The 15,739-nt window shown below is 38.7% G+C and overlaps 1 protein-coding gene across 11 annotated transcripts in view; it reads right to left on the reverse strand.

The window, feature by feature from the left end:
* RABGAP1L (RAB GTPase activating protein 1 like) overlaps positions 1-15,739 on the reverse strand; it is a 741,733-nt gene that overhangs the window by 103,621 nt on the left and 622,373 nt on the right. The window contains exons 1-2 of one of the 11 annotated variants that reach the window (XM_017529904.2): positions 12,237-13,504; positions 9,144-9,357 (exon numbers count right to left, since the gene is read on the reverse strand). The exons of 5 other annotated variants lie outside the window; for them this stretch is intronic. In XM_017529904.2, coding sequence (XP_017385393.1) covers positions 9,144-9,254 — 111 coding nt within the window. In that variant the 5' untranslated portion in view covers positions 9,255-9,357; positions 12,237-13,504. Of the gene's footprint in view, positions 1-9,143; positions 13,614-15,739 lie in introns of those variants that run through there. 5 more of the 11 variants (XM_017529902.2, XM_017529903.2, XM_017529908.2 and 2 more) reach the window with 5 other exon arrangements.

Genomic DNA, 15,739 nt, shown 5'->3' on the forward strand with positions numbered 1-15,739 from the left:
AGAAAAAAAAAAAAAAACCCCAGACATAAGGAAGTTATAGGTTAATGAGAGATTCATTAAATGATCACACAAGTAATTTTCTAGACCATTAAGAGGAAGAGAAATTGGGAGGCTGAGTGGGTGGATCACGAGGTCAGGAGTTCGAGACCAGCCTGGCCAACATAGTGAAACCCCATCTCTACTAAAAATATATATATATAAAAAATTTAGCTGGGTGTGGTGGCAGGCACCTGTAGTCCCAGTGACTTGGGAGGCTGAGGCAGAAGAATTGCTGGAACCTGGGAGGCGGAGGTTGCAGTGAGTCAAGATTGTGCTACTGCACTCCAGCCTGAGCGACAGAGCAAGACTCTGTCTCAAAAAAAAAAAAAAAAAAAAAAAAAAAAGAGAAAGGGAGAAACTGGAAGCCACAGTCAAGATTTCTCCCAGTTCACTGTAAGGAAATAAAAGACTTCTAAAAATCTTTGTGTCTCAGACAATAACAGATAAAGGTTATATTACGCGGATGGGGAGGGAATTCATTGAATTGAACTTAGATAGATGAAAACCCTTTATTTTCCTGAGCCTCTAACTGAAATGTATCAGTTCCTTCCATTAAAAATGTAGCCAATAATCTACTGTGTTGTGATTCTGTCACTGATAGATATCACAGATATTTTCATTCACATTTTATGTATTACATATCTCTCAAAATTATTTTGCAATTACAGTAGCCTCACTACCATTTCTTGCTATTAAATGTGTTTAATAAAGAAGTACATATTCCTATATCATAAATCTGATTTCTATCTATTTTAGTAAATTTTTTTTTTGAGATGAAGTCTCACTCTGTCCCCCAAGCTGGAGTACAGTGGCGTGATCTTGGCTCACTGCAACCTCTCCCTTCCAGTTCAAGTGATTCTCCTTCAGCCTTCCAAGTAGCTGGAATTACAGGCACGTACTACCACACCCAGCTAATTTTTTAATTTTTTTAGTATAGACAGGGTTTCTCTATGTTGGTCAGACTGGACTCGAACTCCTGACCTCAAGTGATCCACCCTCCTTGTCCTCCCAAAGTGCTGGAATTACAGGCATGAGCCACTGCACCTGGCCTATTTTAGTAATCACATTTCCATACAATTGGTTTCATTTGTAATCTTATCTATTTTATTTTATGCATTTTTTTTTTTTGAGATGGAGCCTTGCTCTGTCACCCAGGCTGGAGTACAGTGGCACAATCTTGGCTCACTGCAACCTCTGCCTTCTGGGTTCAAGCAATTCTCCTGCCTCAGCCTCCTGAGTAGCTGGGATTATAGGTGCTTGTCACCACACCAAACTAATTTTTTGTATTTTTAGTACAGACAGGGTTTCACCATGTTAGCCAGGATGGTCTTCATCTCCTGATCTAGCGATCTTCCCACCTTGGCCTCCCAAAGTGCTGGGACTACAGGCTTAAGCCACCACGCCCAGCTATTTATTTTATGCATTTAAAAACATTTTTTCTGATAAGTAGTCCAGGGACTTAACCAGACTGCCAAAGGAATCCATGACCTCTCCCACCAACAAATTTTTGCAAATCCCTGGGCTATAAATATGGATCAGGTTGAGATAACAATGTTGGCACACCCTAGAAACATTGGCAAGAGATTTCTGTTTCTAATTACCTTTGGAAGGGATAGTGAAAAAAGAGTGCCAATTCACTTTGAAGTTCCAAGTAAAATGAATAATGGTAAAGACTGTTTGGTAAGTTTGAATTTTCAATCTTATTTTATTGTACTTTTCAATGAGTATATGTCATTTTTTTGATGGTGAATCTGTGGATGTACAATTTTTATGAATATTACATAAGTCTGCTATTGAGAAACAAGTGCTTATACATTTTACACAGCTAACCTAACCATGGAGATCACAGGAAGGGTCAATTATATAAGTGGTAGATTATTGTTCAGCAAATATTCACTTCTCCCTCCCACAACCCTTTCTGTGGAGTACACTTTCCTTCTCCTCTATGTTGGAAGTGGCTTTTGATTTGTTTGGTCAATGGAACATGGACAAAAAGCAAAGTGTGAGGAAGGGTGTGGTGGCTCACGCCTATAATCCCAGGACTTTGGGAGGCCAAGGGTGGGGGGATCACTTGAGGTCAGGAGTTCAAAACCAGCTTGGCCAATATGGTGAAACCCTGTCTCTACTAAAAATACAAAAATTAGCTGGGTGTGGTGGCACATGCCTGAAATTCCAGCTAATTGGGAAGCAGAGATTACAGTAAGCCAGATTGTGCCACTGCACTCCAGCCTGGGTGACAGAGTAAGACCCTGTCTCCCCCCAAAAAAAAAAGAAAAAAAAAAGAAAGAAAAAGAAAGAAAGAATTAAACGTTGGCAACGCTGCCATAAAAAAGTAAAGAAAAAAGTTATGAAAATCTCTATAATATTTGCCCTTAGATTGCTTCACACATTTATTAATTTAGTGTCCCTCTTAAGGAAGCCGAAACTAGAAGGCATATGGATTTCAGAATTCCTATGCAAACAAAGGGCATTAAAGGCCTTAAAGCAAAATTGATCATGGAAGTTTTAAGTAAAAACAAATGTTTAAGTTAATATGTAGCAATTTTTATCTTTCTTCTCCAGAGCCAACTTTTTTCTATTAGCCAACCAACTCCAGTCCTGATTGTGTCAGATATTTCTGCCTGCTAGAAATCCTACAGTGTACATTACAATTATAGGGCTATAGTGTTTTATTTTGTTTGCTGTAAATCCTGTTTGTAAATAAGCTTGAAGTCCTTGCAGTAAGTTTAGTACTATAATTTGATATCATGTTGAGCTTGCCCACTGTGGTGAATTTTGATGTAATATTGGTTTCTCTAATAATTTAATCATCATTTGAAATTTCTGTTAACCAGGCTGGGTGTCATAGCTCATGCCTGTAATCCCAGCACACTAGAAGGCCAAGGTAGGAGAATTAATTGAGCTCAAGAGTTCCAGAGCAGCCTGGGCAACATAGTGAAACCCCATCTCTACAAAAAATAAGAAATTACCCAGGCATGGGATATATGCCTATACACCTAGCTACTTGGAAGGCTAAGGAGGGAGGATCACCTGATCCCAGAGGGTTGAGGCAGCAATGAGCAACAGACTTTGTCTCATCCATTCATTCCGAAATAAAGAATCACTTTGGAATAATAACTAACGTATATATGCAACTTTTTTTTTTTTTTGAAACAGAGTTTCACTGTTGTTGCCCAGGCTGGAGAACAATGGCACAATCTCAGCTCACAGCAACCTCCACCTCCCAGGTTCAAGCAATTCTGTCTCAGCCTCGCGAATAGCTGGGATTGCAGCCATGAGCCACCACACCCAGCTAGTTTTTTGCATTTTTAGTAGAGATGGGGTTTCTCCACATTGGTCAGGCCGGTCTCGAACTCTTGACCTTGTGATCTGCCTGCCTCAGCCTCCCAAAGTGCTGGTATTTCAGGCGTGAGCCACCATGCCTGGCCCATATGCCACTTTCTATATGCTAGGTATCCAGTACTTTACATATAATGACTGAATTAATTTTCTTGAGTGCTTTACATATATTACTGATTTAATTTAAATTTAAACTTAATTTTAATTTAATCTTATAGGTACTACTAACATGATTCCTGTAAGAGCTAAAGAAAGAGGAAAGAAACACGAAACACAGCTTGGCAGTTAAAGACAGGTTTACTTTCAGTAAGACATGAGAGGGGCTTCTGGCCGATTTCGGTTAGGAGTGCTTTCTCTTACAGACTCCAATTTTACAGATGAGAAAAATGAACTTCGAGATTAAGTAATGTGCCCAAAGTCACAGAGCTAATTGTGGGTGAGGTAGGACTGGACCCAGGCAGTTTGGTTTGAGTGTTATGTTCAGGGGCTCTGCACTAAACTATCACAAAAGTCACCTAACACTATTTGGGGTCAGATTCTCACCAAAGAAATATGAAGTGCGATTCAGGGGTAGTGAATTAACTCTCTTCATATAGCAGAACTATAAATGTGGATGCTCTGTAGCAGCAATATTCTGCCATAGAAATAAAGAAGCCAAGAACTTGGAGACAGAAATAAAGTAGCTGTCAAGAGAGAAGTTAATTAAGACGGCAGGAGATAGGGAGAACGGTTGCCTGCATCAGTCCAGCACCAGCTCTGTTGCCTAGACGAACTGCCCTTGTATTTAAAGAAACACACCTTGTTGTCCTCGTGATAAAATACCTTTTTTGTTTAAGATAGCACAAGATTTTATTACTTGCAACTATAAGAACCTTAACTCATCAGAACTGATCAATGAAATGATCGGCTATATGCTTGGACTGAACTGAAACTTAGAAAGTACTGCCAAAATATGCACATGCTATGTAACAATGAGAACAAAAAATATTCAGATAACATTTTTTAAAAATATGAATCTTGTTATGTTTATTCTAATCAATGTTTGAAATGTATATCTAGTAAAGATTTAGAAATAACAGTATTGATTTTATTGTTTTCCCCATCTCTGACATACAGAATTGCTCTGAATTTTGTTTTTTAATTTGGCATGCTTGAAGAAATCTCTGTGCCAATCTGATAAGGAGGAAGTAATTACAGAATGCTTACCCTCATCTCCCATTTATAGAACAGAGAAACTGTAGCTACAAGAAAGAGCTCCCTTCCTTTGCTGGCACAGTGCTGCTATTTTGGTGTCTGTCAGTTAAGAATATCTACCCAGTGCCAATATAGTATAGCCATGTGTTAGTCTGGTTAAACGGCTTTTGTAAAAGGACAGTGTTTTAACCACTGGACAATCAATTCTCCTACTGTGACACTGTGACCTTGTATTTCTGGATGTGGAACATGGTAAAGCCAGAATGGGTCACTTTTCCTCCATTCTATTCTTGATAACCTAACTTTCCCATTCCCAAACACTGCTGACACCATAACAATCTCCATTTTTGTATGGCTGGAAGCTTAATTTTCAACTTAATCATTTACTCTTCTCATATACATCAGTTGCTGCTTCTTCCTAAGCAATATTAACGTAATACCCTTTGAAAGAACTAATCAACATATGTAGACTAATCTCTTTACACTGCCACTGTCAAGTGTCTAAGTCCAGACACTTGTCATCTCTTTTCACTTGCCTTGCTCTGATGTCCTCTACAATTTTTTTTTCCTTGGTCAATGTGGGCCCTGCCAGTCCATTACTGCAAGACTCCTGCTGCAGTAATTGATCTCATCTACTCAGCAGAAGATCTGGCCTATATATACTCCCTTCTATTGGTTCTACATTGCCTTCCCACTGTCCTGAGCTCAAACCTAAGATCTTTGGCACCATCTTCAGGGCGGAAGTCTTCAAGTTTCCTGTAGGACTGATAGCCTGATAGTGATTCCCTAATCAAGCAAATTAATTCTCCAGGGTAACCGTCCCCCGTTCTCCTGCGTCTCCAGGGTGCCTTATCTATTCATCCCACTTCTTCCTTTAGATCTTCTCTAAATAGTCTGAAGAGCCCTTCCTTCCCTTATTAGAAAAGGAGACAATTAGTTACAGTTTTCACTATGGTAAATATTTACAAGTGCTCTCAATTAACCTCAGAGTAATCCAATAAGGTAGTACTATTACGTCTCTCAGCTTTCAGATGAGAAAACTAAGGCTTAGAGACGTTAAGCAGCTCACTGGTAAGTGGCAAATCTAAAATGAACTGAGCACAGAGTAACTTTGAAACTCCCAATAGTTATCAACCTTTGAGTCTTTGTATAAGTTGTTCCCTTTGGCTCAGAAAGGTTCTATCCCCTTTTTCTGGCTGGCAAGCCCTGGTCAGCCTTCAAAGCCACAGTTAAGCACTGTAACCCATCGACCCCTTTTAAAGGCTTCTTTCACACTGTTAAATAAGTGGTAAGTATTTTCCACTTGGTTCTACCCTGTGATAACAAATAGCACCCTTGTAAGTATTTATTTTGCTTTTCTTGCTTACTGGACTGTGAGGTCACCTTAGCAGGGCACGTGGCTCACACCTGTAATCCTAGCACTTTGGGAGACCGAGGCAGGTGGATCACCTGAGGTCAGGAGTTTGAACCAGTTTGGCCAACATGGTGAAACCCTGCCTCTACTAAAAATACAAAAATTAGCCGGGCATGTTGGTGAATGCCTGAAGTCCTAGCTACTCGGGAGGCTGAGGTAAGAGAACTGTTTGAACCTGGGAGGCAGAGGTTGCAGTGAGCTGAAATCGAGCCACTGCACTCCAGTCTGGGCAACAGAGCGAAGCTCCATCTCAAAAAAAAAAAAAGAAGAGATATTCAGGCTGGACATGGTAGCTGATGACTGTAATGCCAGCACTTTGGGAGGCTGAGGCGGGCAATTCACTTGAGGTCAGGAGTTTGCGACCAGCTTGGCTAACATGGCGAAACCCCATCTCTACTAAAAATACAAAAATTAGCCATGCGTGGTGGCAGGCCACTGTAATCCCAGTTACTTGGGAGGCTGAGGCAGGAGAATTGCTTGAACCTGGGAGGTGGAGGTTGCACTGACCTGAAATTGCACCACTGCACTCTACGTTCTGCTAGCAGTGACTAGGCTTTTGTTTAGTTTATCATAGGAAACAATATTGGTCTACATAATTTCTTATTTTGCTTGTCTGTGTATGAAATGGAAGACCTGAGAAGTTATACTTGGCTTCCTTATCATTTTTTCTTATCTGTAATTTATGTAAAGGGAGCTGTGATTTTCTTGCATCATCATTCATTTTAAAGGAATAGGATATAATATTTTCCAAAGTGTGGATAGAGAGATTTCTGAGTGGGTCATAAACCATTAAAGCCTTTAAACAACTGAATAGAACAGAAAATACATATATAACATGTGGCAACATAACATGTGGCAAAAGTAAGTATTGTTTAGTCAAATTTTCTTTTTTTTTTCTTTAAAGATGGGGTTTCACCATGATGGCCAGGCTGGTCTTGAACTCCTGACCTCAGGTGATCCACCCACTTCGGCCTCCCAAAGTGCTAGGATTACAGGCATGAGCCACTGCCCCAGGCCTTAGTCAAATTTTCTTTTGGTTTTGTGTGTAACAGTTTGAAATGTATATTTTATTATAGAGTCCCATTAGAAACATAAGAAAGATACAGGGTTACTTATGAATAAGAAAAAAATGCAGTATCCACACCTGAGAACCATTGTATTTAATGGGATTTTTACCATTCAATGAATCAAAACACCTACCATTTTGAAACAAATTCCAATTACAGAAAGATATTTAATTAAGCCTGTACTAAGGAAGCTTCTAAATACCCTTAATTATAGTCAACCCAAATCTAAGGAGGATTTTATAAATTAGTAAGAGTAATTTGTTTCACAGTGCAGTTATCAGATTGAGAAGCAATTTATTTCATACTATGGAAAATCTGAGTATTTCTTTCATTTGATTTAAAATATTCATCTCAAAGTAAAAAATTTAATATGGAATTAAAAGCAAATGAGGCCAGGTATGGTGGCTCACACCTGTAATCCCAGCACTTTGGGAGGCTAAGGCAGGCAGATCACTTGAGGTCAGGAGTTCAAGACCAGCCTGGCCAACATGGTGAAACCCTGTCTCAACTGAAAATACAAAAATTGGACAGGCATGGTGGCTAGTACCTGTAATCCCAGCTACTGGGGAGACTGAAGCAGGAGAATTACTTGGACGCAGGAGGTGGAGGTTGCAGTCAGCCCAGATTGTGCCACTGCACTCTAGCCTAGGTGACAGAGCGAGACTCCATCTTAAAAAAAATAAAAAAGAAGCTGGGTGTGGTGGCTAACGCCTACAATCCCAGCGCTTTAGAAGGCTGAGGTGGCTAGATCACAGGTCAGGAGTTTGAGACCAGCCTGGCCAATATGGTGAAACCCTGTCTCTACTAAAAATACAAAAATTAGCTGGGCATAGTGGCGTGTGCCTGTTGTCCTAGGTGCTTGGGAGGCTGAGGCAGGACAATCACTTGAACCTGGGAGGCAGAGGTTGCAGTGAACCTAGATTGCGCCACTGCACTCCAGCCTGGGTGAAAGAGTGAGACTCTGTCTCAAAAAATGAAAAAAAAAAAAAAAAAAGATATATATTTTTATCTTGCATAATTTTAGTATAACTTTTCCAGATGAACCAAAACCAAATATTACCTCCAAAAGATTATTTAAAATTTCAAACCTGATAAAGATAACTATATATCTTCAGAAAGCTTTATAATTAACATCCCAACGTCTGCATTATTTAAAAGTTTGGGGCCAGGCACGGTGGCGGCTGACACCTTTAATCCCAGCACTCGGGAGGCCAAGGCAAGTGGATCACCTGAGGTCAGGAGTTTGAGACCAGCCTGGCCAACATGGTGAAACCCTGTCTCTACTGAAAATTCAAAAAAATTAGCCGGACTTGGTGCCTGCTGTGCATATGTAATCCCAGCTACATCACAAACAATGGAATGAAATATTATCTCATAACACTTAAACTTAACAAGTTGTTTGTGATGAGTCCGATTAAATATAATAAACAAGAAGTTACTATAACTGTAGTTAAAAAGTTGGTTTCAAAGGTATAGATCGTTGATATCTTAAACTCAATAGCCATTATAATGATGACATCTAAGAGAAGAAACAATAAACACTTGCAAGAACTTCATTTTTTGATGATGCCGGGACATGCACAGGCACTAAGATCCTTAGAGAATGGTAAAATTTTTTTTTACAAATATTAAATCCAAACTAAAATTGTACTGTTGTTTTCCTAATAGTTCTTCTTAGTGATAATTTAAGACCCTGAAAGTTACCTGATTTTTAGGTAGCTCAATTCTCAGTTGATGTTAAGACTCACTGGTAGAAATGTTCCACTTCTAAGAGCACAAATTATATTCTATGTTTATATAAGCTGCCCCTACCTAATAATTATATACATACATACAAGGCAGAAACTTAAGACAAAGTGATATTTGGCACTATAAAATTCCTCTCAACCTCATTATATATGAAAGCATCAGCCTAACATTTGAAGTGTGCTACTGTTATACAAGTGTTTAATTATGTAAATAAATATTTGAAAGCCTATAGATATAACATAAAGCCAACAGCAAGTTATGCCTCAGTTGCTACAGGAGTATAGATATCATATTAGAAAAGAAAAAAACAGTCCCAGAGTAGTGTGCAAGGCACCACCTACCATAGACCTGGGCTTGCTGATGGCCACCAGACTAGTGAGGAAGTCTTCATCATGCAGCTGGCTGAAAACATGGGCGTCATAGGCTACCATAATGGAGATTTCTTCCATCATCTTGCCAGCTGGCCTTTCCACAGCAGCAGCTGCTGTCCCTGCTTCAGACCAGACTATCCAGGGAAAAATCCTACGGCAGCTCAGTGCCAGTGTACACACCCACCTGAGTTGGAGGGGGTGGAGTGTCAAAAATCCAGAAAGAAAAAAAGAGAAAGAAAAAAAAAGCGACTGCTATCACAGGCTTGGCTAGCAATTCACCCCCAGTAGGAAACTAAAGGAGGTTTCTTATCTTTGCAGGAAGTATACACTATAAACACCTTCTGCATTCTTAACAGAGAAGCTGGAAAATTCAATTTTTGGAAACTTTTAAACTTCAAAAAAGAAATAGTTTCCTAACTAGAAATATCTTACAACAATTTTTTAAAAAAATGATCTGTGTTATGTTCTTGGTAATTAAAAATTTTCATAATAGCTCATCTTCTTACTGTAGTATTATTACATGAAGATTCTTCTTGGAGAAGTAAATTTTCTTAGCATTCTTACTGCTTACTTTTTCGAAATCTTAGAAAATAAACAGATGAAAACCATTTTAATTTCTCAGGATTTAAAGAATTCTTGGTGCAGTTACAAATGATATCCTGAAGTACAAAAAAAAAAAAAAGATTATTTTTCCCCTCTGAGTATTTCTGTTAAAGAAAAAAATGACAACACATGACAATGAAACAGTGACAGCAATATCAATTAATAATCATTACTCCTTTTTCCTACTAAAAAAAAAAATAAGTATTTTAAGCATAATTTAGTTTTGTGTTGTTATTCAGAAAGCAATACAAGGGTCTCATTTATAAACCGGTTGTTTTGCTCCCATAGATAAAAGTTTTCTTCATCTTTTCTCTTTAAGGTTTGAGGTTTCATTATTCAAATCAGTAGATAGCCATTAACTGTTGGTATCTTAGCCACCAGCAATGTTTTTTAAATTACAGCTGGAGACTCTAAATGAACTGCCATATTTCCAGATGAAAAGTTTGAATGCTGCCCATAATCATTATTACAAAGTTGCCTGATCAGGAAATATAATGTATACTAATTTCACGGAAAATGATTAAACAAATAAAAATGAGGGGAAGACAGATAAGGTTTCTCTGAAGTTGTTTTTCAATATTCCTAATTAAGTTAATACCTTCCTTGCTTTTTCCAGATCATGACACTGTAATACTATTAGAAATATTATTTGTTACAACTAGAAATCAATTTGCCAATGTTTGTCTAAAATCAAAAGAAATAAGCTACCGGTTGAAATGGTTAGTCTTCATTACCAATAGCAGAATTATGTTGTCCAAATTTGTTTGCTTTTCAAAAAACAAAGCTCAGAATGAGATCTATACTGTCTATTTTCCCATGTTTTCCAAAAGTATTCTTTCATCTACAGTAACATGATTACTTATATAACACCTTGTCCCATTTAAATGTAATTAGTAGTTTTGCAACTGCGAAAGCACTGTAGCTTATCCTAAGAACGAGCACAAGGAAGGAGGGAAAAGTACCTTATTGCTAGGAAACAAGCAAATCTAATAAGCTTATTTAAACAAAAAAAAAAGCAATATTTTAAATAAATCCGCAAGATTAAAACAGCTTCAAACTGTGTTTGACCCTTGTTGGAGCCAGTAAAGGATTTTTACTTCATTTTTGTTCTACAATGCTGCTTTGTGGTTAAGCATTATTTTCGTTAACATTTTCCTTCCTGCACATTCATCCTGACGCTGACTAACCAGGTAAAAATTAGATGATAATCAGGAGACAAGGCATTATAAGGTGTCCAGACAGTTCATACCTTTTAAATTCCTTATCTTTTTAGAAGTACTTTAAAAGATACTGTGAACGTCTTCATGCATTAACTAGCACCAGAAGATTTCAGATTACTTGCAGCACCATTTTCTAGCTGTGAAAGCAATTCCTCTTTCTTTCATATTTTTCTTTGCTACACAGTGACTCAGTGCTTCCACACACGGATATCTGAATAAGGTGCACTGACAAAGACACCTGTTGTGGAAGGTAAAGAAAGTACTTCCCACAATGCCTTACTCCCTGCTGGCAACCACCCAGGGGCAAACAGGAGTTATAACCGCACTAGAGGAGCCGCCTGCGCGCTCTGGGAGGGTGCATTCAGTGTAACCATAGGTAATCTTCTTGGTTACAAAGAACCCTTATAACCCAAAAGAAAAGGACCAGGAAAACAGTTTTAAATAGCACCTAGAGGTGCTGTATATTAAATTCATAAAACATTTATGGCATCAGGCTATAAGAGTACAAAAACATTTTTTAAAAAATAATCAAAGGCTGTAAAAATAGTTTAAGTTTATATACACAGAAACCAATAACTTCAAATAATTCAGTCCTTTTAGAATTCTACACAGATTCTTAGATAAATGTTTTTAAAAGTATCTGTAATTTATAACCTTCAACAGATTATTCTAATTAGCCACAATGACTAGAATTATTAGTAACGTCATTTCTAAACCCAAGTGGTCCTCTATTGTAGCTATCTATAGTGCACAGATTTTCTTGAGCAAGGACTCCCTAAGTTTGATTTGCAATCTTTACCTTTTGTTACCTTTAAAATGTTGCCTAAAATTTACTTTACTTTCCAATGTATGGGAGAGAAAAATTCAAGGGTTTTTCCCCCTTATGTAGTAAAGTGTACTATACCTGTCGTTCCCATGAAAAACGTGCTCTTTGAAAACTGATGATTTAGCGAAACTGTCACTCTACTGCCATTTTCTCCAGCCTCAGAAATAACAGCTACACCAATACCCTCCCAAACTTTGGAAGCTATTGTACACAGTCATGTCCACACACTCTTGTTTTACCATCCCCCCCAAACCTTTGATTCCCGGGGTTGTTGACACCTGAGTTTCTGCAGTTATCGCCTTCACACCATGCAACTGCATTGGAAAAAAAAAAAAAAAAAAAGGCAGAGGGGTGGAGAATTACCTGAGACTAAGGGCTGTCGTGTGGCCAGTACCATTTGCTGCTAAAACTTACCAGGAGAAGACTGAGTATCAAACAGGCAGCAGAAACCAAAGGCACTCCCGGTAATCAAATAGATGGTCCCCAGTTCAAGTAGGAACTAGCTGGCTGGCTGTCCCCAGGCAAGTCATTTAACTTCACTGGGTTTCAGTTTCCTCATGGTCATGTAAATTGAGAGGGAGAGAATAGATCCCCGGTTTCCACACGTGTGCAGAAAGTAAAAAGCAATGTGTCCTATTCCTATTTCCCTCTATCAAATAGGTTTATTGGAATTTGAAGATGAGAATAACTTTTTAAATCTCTATCAGAATAAAAAACAAAGGATTACATTAATCCCAGACATTAAGAAAGCTCTCTGAGGGTTGTTATAATGTACTCAACAAATACTGATCATTTAGTTCCCTAGTTTGAATTTTTAAACATCACTGTTTTGCCTAAAAAAAGAACATTCAATGATAGTAATTGCAGTTTTCATTAGTTACATTACTTTTCACAGTCTTTCTATTCAAAGACCAAACTAGCTACAAAATAATTTTCAAAACCCTTTCTGGATCTTATTAAGAAAATGTTTATGAATAAAATGTCTCTAATGATTTTTAAATGCTGTTGAGATTTTACACTGAAAGAGTATCCCAGACTAGTAGCTAATTTTGTCCCAACAGTCATCCTTCTAGAACTGTTCTTTTTAACAAAAGCATACCTGGGTCATACTGAGTCAAATAAACCATCTATTCCCAAGTGTCAAATTTAGAAACAGCCAAAACAAAAATCAAGAAGAGCTTGAATAAGATGTGGCTATTTTTCTATTGCTGTGTTCTCCCCAAGGCAGCAAAACAAAGTAGTTTCATTATGAGAGCAGTATTTTGTTATTCAACAGTCAAAGCAGCAAGTATGGTAAAAAAGTGATCTCACCTCATAAAAATTATCTCACCTCAGAAGTGTAGCTGTCAAGAGTCAAGACCCTTTTCCTAAATCTCACGTTCTACCTGTTGAATATTCTCATCACGTCAGCCATAAAATCAGGATGAGATGGAAAGAATGACAAAACAACCATAAGAGAAATACGGTTTGGAGGGCACAAAGGTCTTCTGCAACCCCACGGAGATGGGTGGAGCCCTGAAGAAACTCAGCTCCTCCTACATGACTGGCCCTCCTCTAATTTTTCAAGAACATTCTTCCAGATGCTCCTAAATAACTCAATGTAAACATTCACAAAGTATACATGACTCAATGTTGAGGATCTCCAAAATGACAAAACGTTGAGTGTTCACACAGAGATAAAGAACTGTAAGAAAGGCTGGGCATGGTGGCTCATACCCATAATCCCAGAATTTTGACAGGCCAAGACAGGAGGATTGCCTGAGCCCAGTGGTATAAAACCAGCCTGGGCAACAAAGTGAGACTACATCTCCCCCCAAAAGACTTAAAAATCAGCCAGGCGTGGTAGCAAGTTCCTGTAGTCCCAGCTATTTGCGGGGAGCCCAGGAGGTTCAGGCTACAGTGAATTGCAATTGTGCCACTACACTCCAGCCCGGGTGAGAGAGTAAGATGCTGTCTCTTAAAAAAATAAAAAGAAAAAAAGAAGGAACTATAGAAAATCAATATTCTAAGCAGGTTTTCTATCTACTCTAAGCAGTGTCCATTACAAAACCCAGGTGCTCTAAGTGAGGTAACAAAAGAGAAAATATGAATGAGAAACCACAGAAATATCACTAGAAGAATGCTTTTCAGAATATTTTATATTTCAGAATAGTCTAGTAACACCTACTGAGTTTTTGCAACGGGGAAAGAACAAGTAGAAGATAAATAAACTTGCTCTCTTTAAAATTATGCAAACGTAAATAAAGAACACCATTATTCTTGTGTTGAATACCGGCCATTCAGCTCACTATCTTTCCTATCTCTCCTAGCAGTTGCTAGGAAAATTCAAAACCTCACAAAACAGATTCTTCAAAAAAAGAAAAATACCAGCATTAAACTCCAAAAAGAAAAACCAGTGGGACATATACACTTGCTTAACAGGTATACTTGTTATCTTGCTGCCTCATTTGTAACTCAGCACAAAGAATGAGGGTGAGGTAGATTCCAGACTATGAAAGAATAGATGCAACTCTTTTAACAATTCAGTTTTTTACCTCATTTGGAACTAAAATCCACAGCCAACACATTCACATTAAATTTTATCTAGCCCAAAGTAAATGTTTCAACTTGTATTTCCTATCACCCAAAATGAAGATAGTTTTGTATACACCTGAAAACATGAGTAATGCTTCATTTTGTCTCATTTTGAGTAGACTGCACAACTGAATTCTAACTACGAATGACAACACATTCATTTCTAAAGCATTCAAATAATTATTTTAAATATTTTTCTAACAACCAAACGAAACAATTTCAGATGATATTCATTTTTTCATAAGATTGGAAGGTAGATTTATGGAACAGCAATAAGGTTTCATGCAAGTGCCCATTTCACTCAAGTTTTTCTCCCAGCCTGGATAACTCCCTTTCCAGTGGGACCTCACATGCCTGCATTATGTTATATACTGGCAGCTTGCAGCAGGACACTTGGCTAAAATCCTGCAGTTAAAACCTGGTAAATTTGATGGCATGTAAATTAAATCTTAATTTATATTAAAAAAAGCAATTTAGGCCAGGCGCAACGGCTCACGCCCATAATCCCAGCACTTTGGGAGGCCGAGGAGGCATCACAATGTCAGGAGTTCGGGACCACCCTGGCCGACACGGTGAAACCCCATCTCTACTAAAAATTAAAAAATTAGTTGGGCATGGTGGCTCATGCCTGTAATCCAAGCAACTTGGGAGGCCGAGGCGGGCGGATCCCTGAGGTCAGGAGTTCAAGACCAGCCTGGTCAATGTGAAGAAACCTCATCTCTACTAAAAATATAAAATTAGCTGGGTGTGGTGGCGCACTCACTTGGGAGGCTGAGGCAGGAGAATTGCTTGAACCCAGGAGGCAGAGGTTGTGGTGAGCCAAGACCACACCACTGCATTCCAGGCCCGGCAATAAGAATGAAACTCTGTCTCAATCAATCAATCAATTGGGCATGTTAGCTCACGCCTGTAATCTCAGCTACTCCGGAGCCTGCGGCAGGAGAATCACTTGAACCTGGGAGGTGGAGGTTGCAGTGAGCCAAGATCATGCCACTGCACTCCAGCCTGGGCAACAAAGTAAGACTCTGTCTCAAAAAAATAAAATAAAATAAAAGCCGGGTGCAGTGGCTCATGCCTGTAATCCCAGCACTTTGGGAGGCCGAGGCAGGCAGATCACGAGGTCAATAGATAGAGACCATCCTGGCCAACGTGGTGAAACCTCATCTCTACTAAAATACAAAAAAATTACCTGGGTGTGGTGGTACTTTCCTTTAGTCCCAGCTATTCAGGAGACTGAGGCAGGGGAATTGCTTGAATCCAGGTGGCGGAGGATGACGTGAGCCAAGACTGTGCCACTGTACTACAGGCTGGGCTACAGAGCAAGACTCCGTCTCAAAAAAAAA

Source organism: Cebus imitator, unplaced genomic scaffold (genome assembly GCF_001604975.1).
Source record: "Cebus imitator isolate Cc_AM_T3 unplaced genomic scaffold, Cebus_imitator-1.0 Scaffold62, whole genome shotgun sequence".
NCBI lineage: Eukaryota > Metazoa > Chordata > Mammalia > Primates > Cebidae > Cebus > Cebus imitator.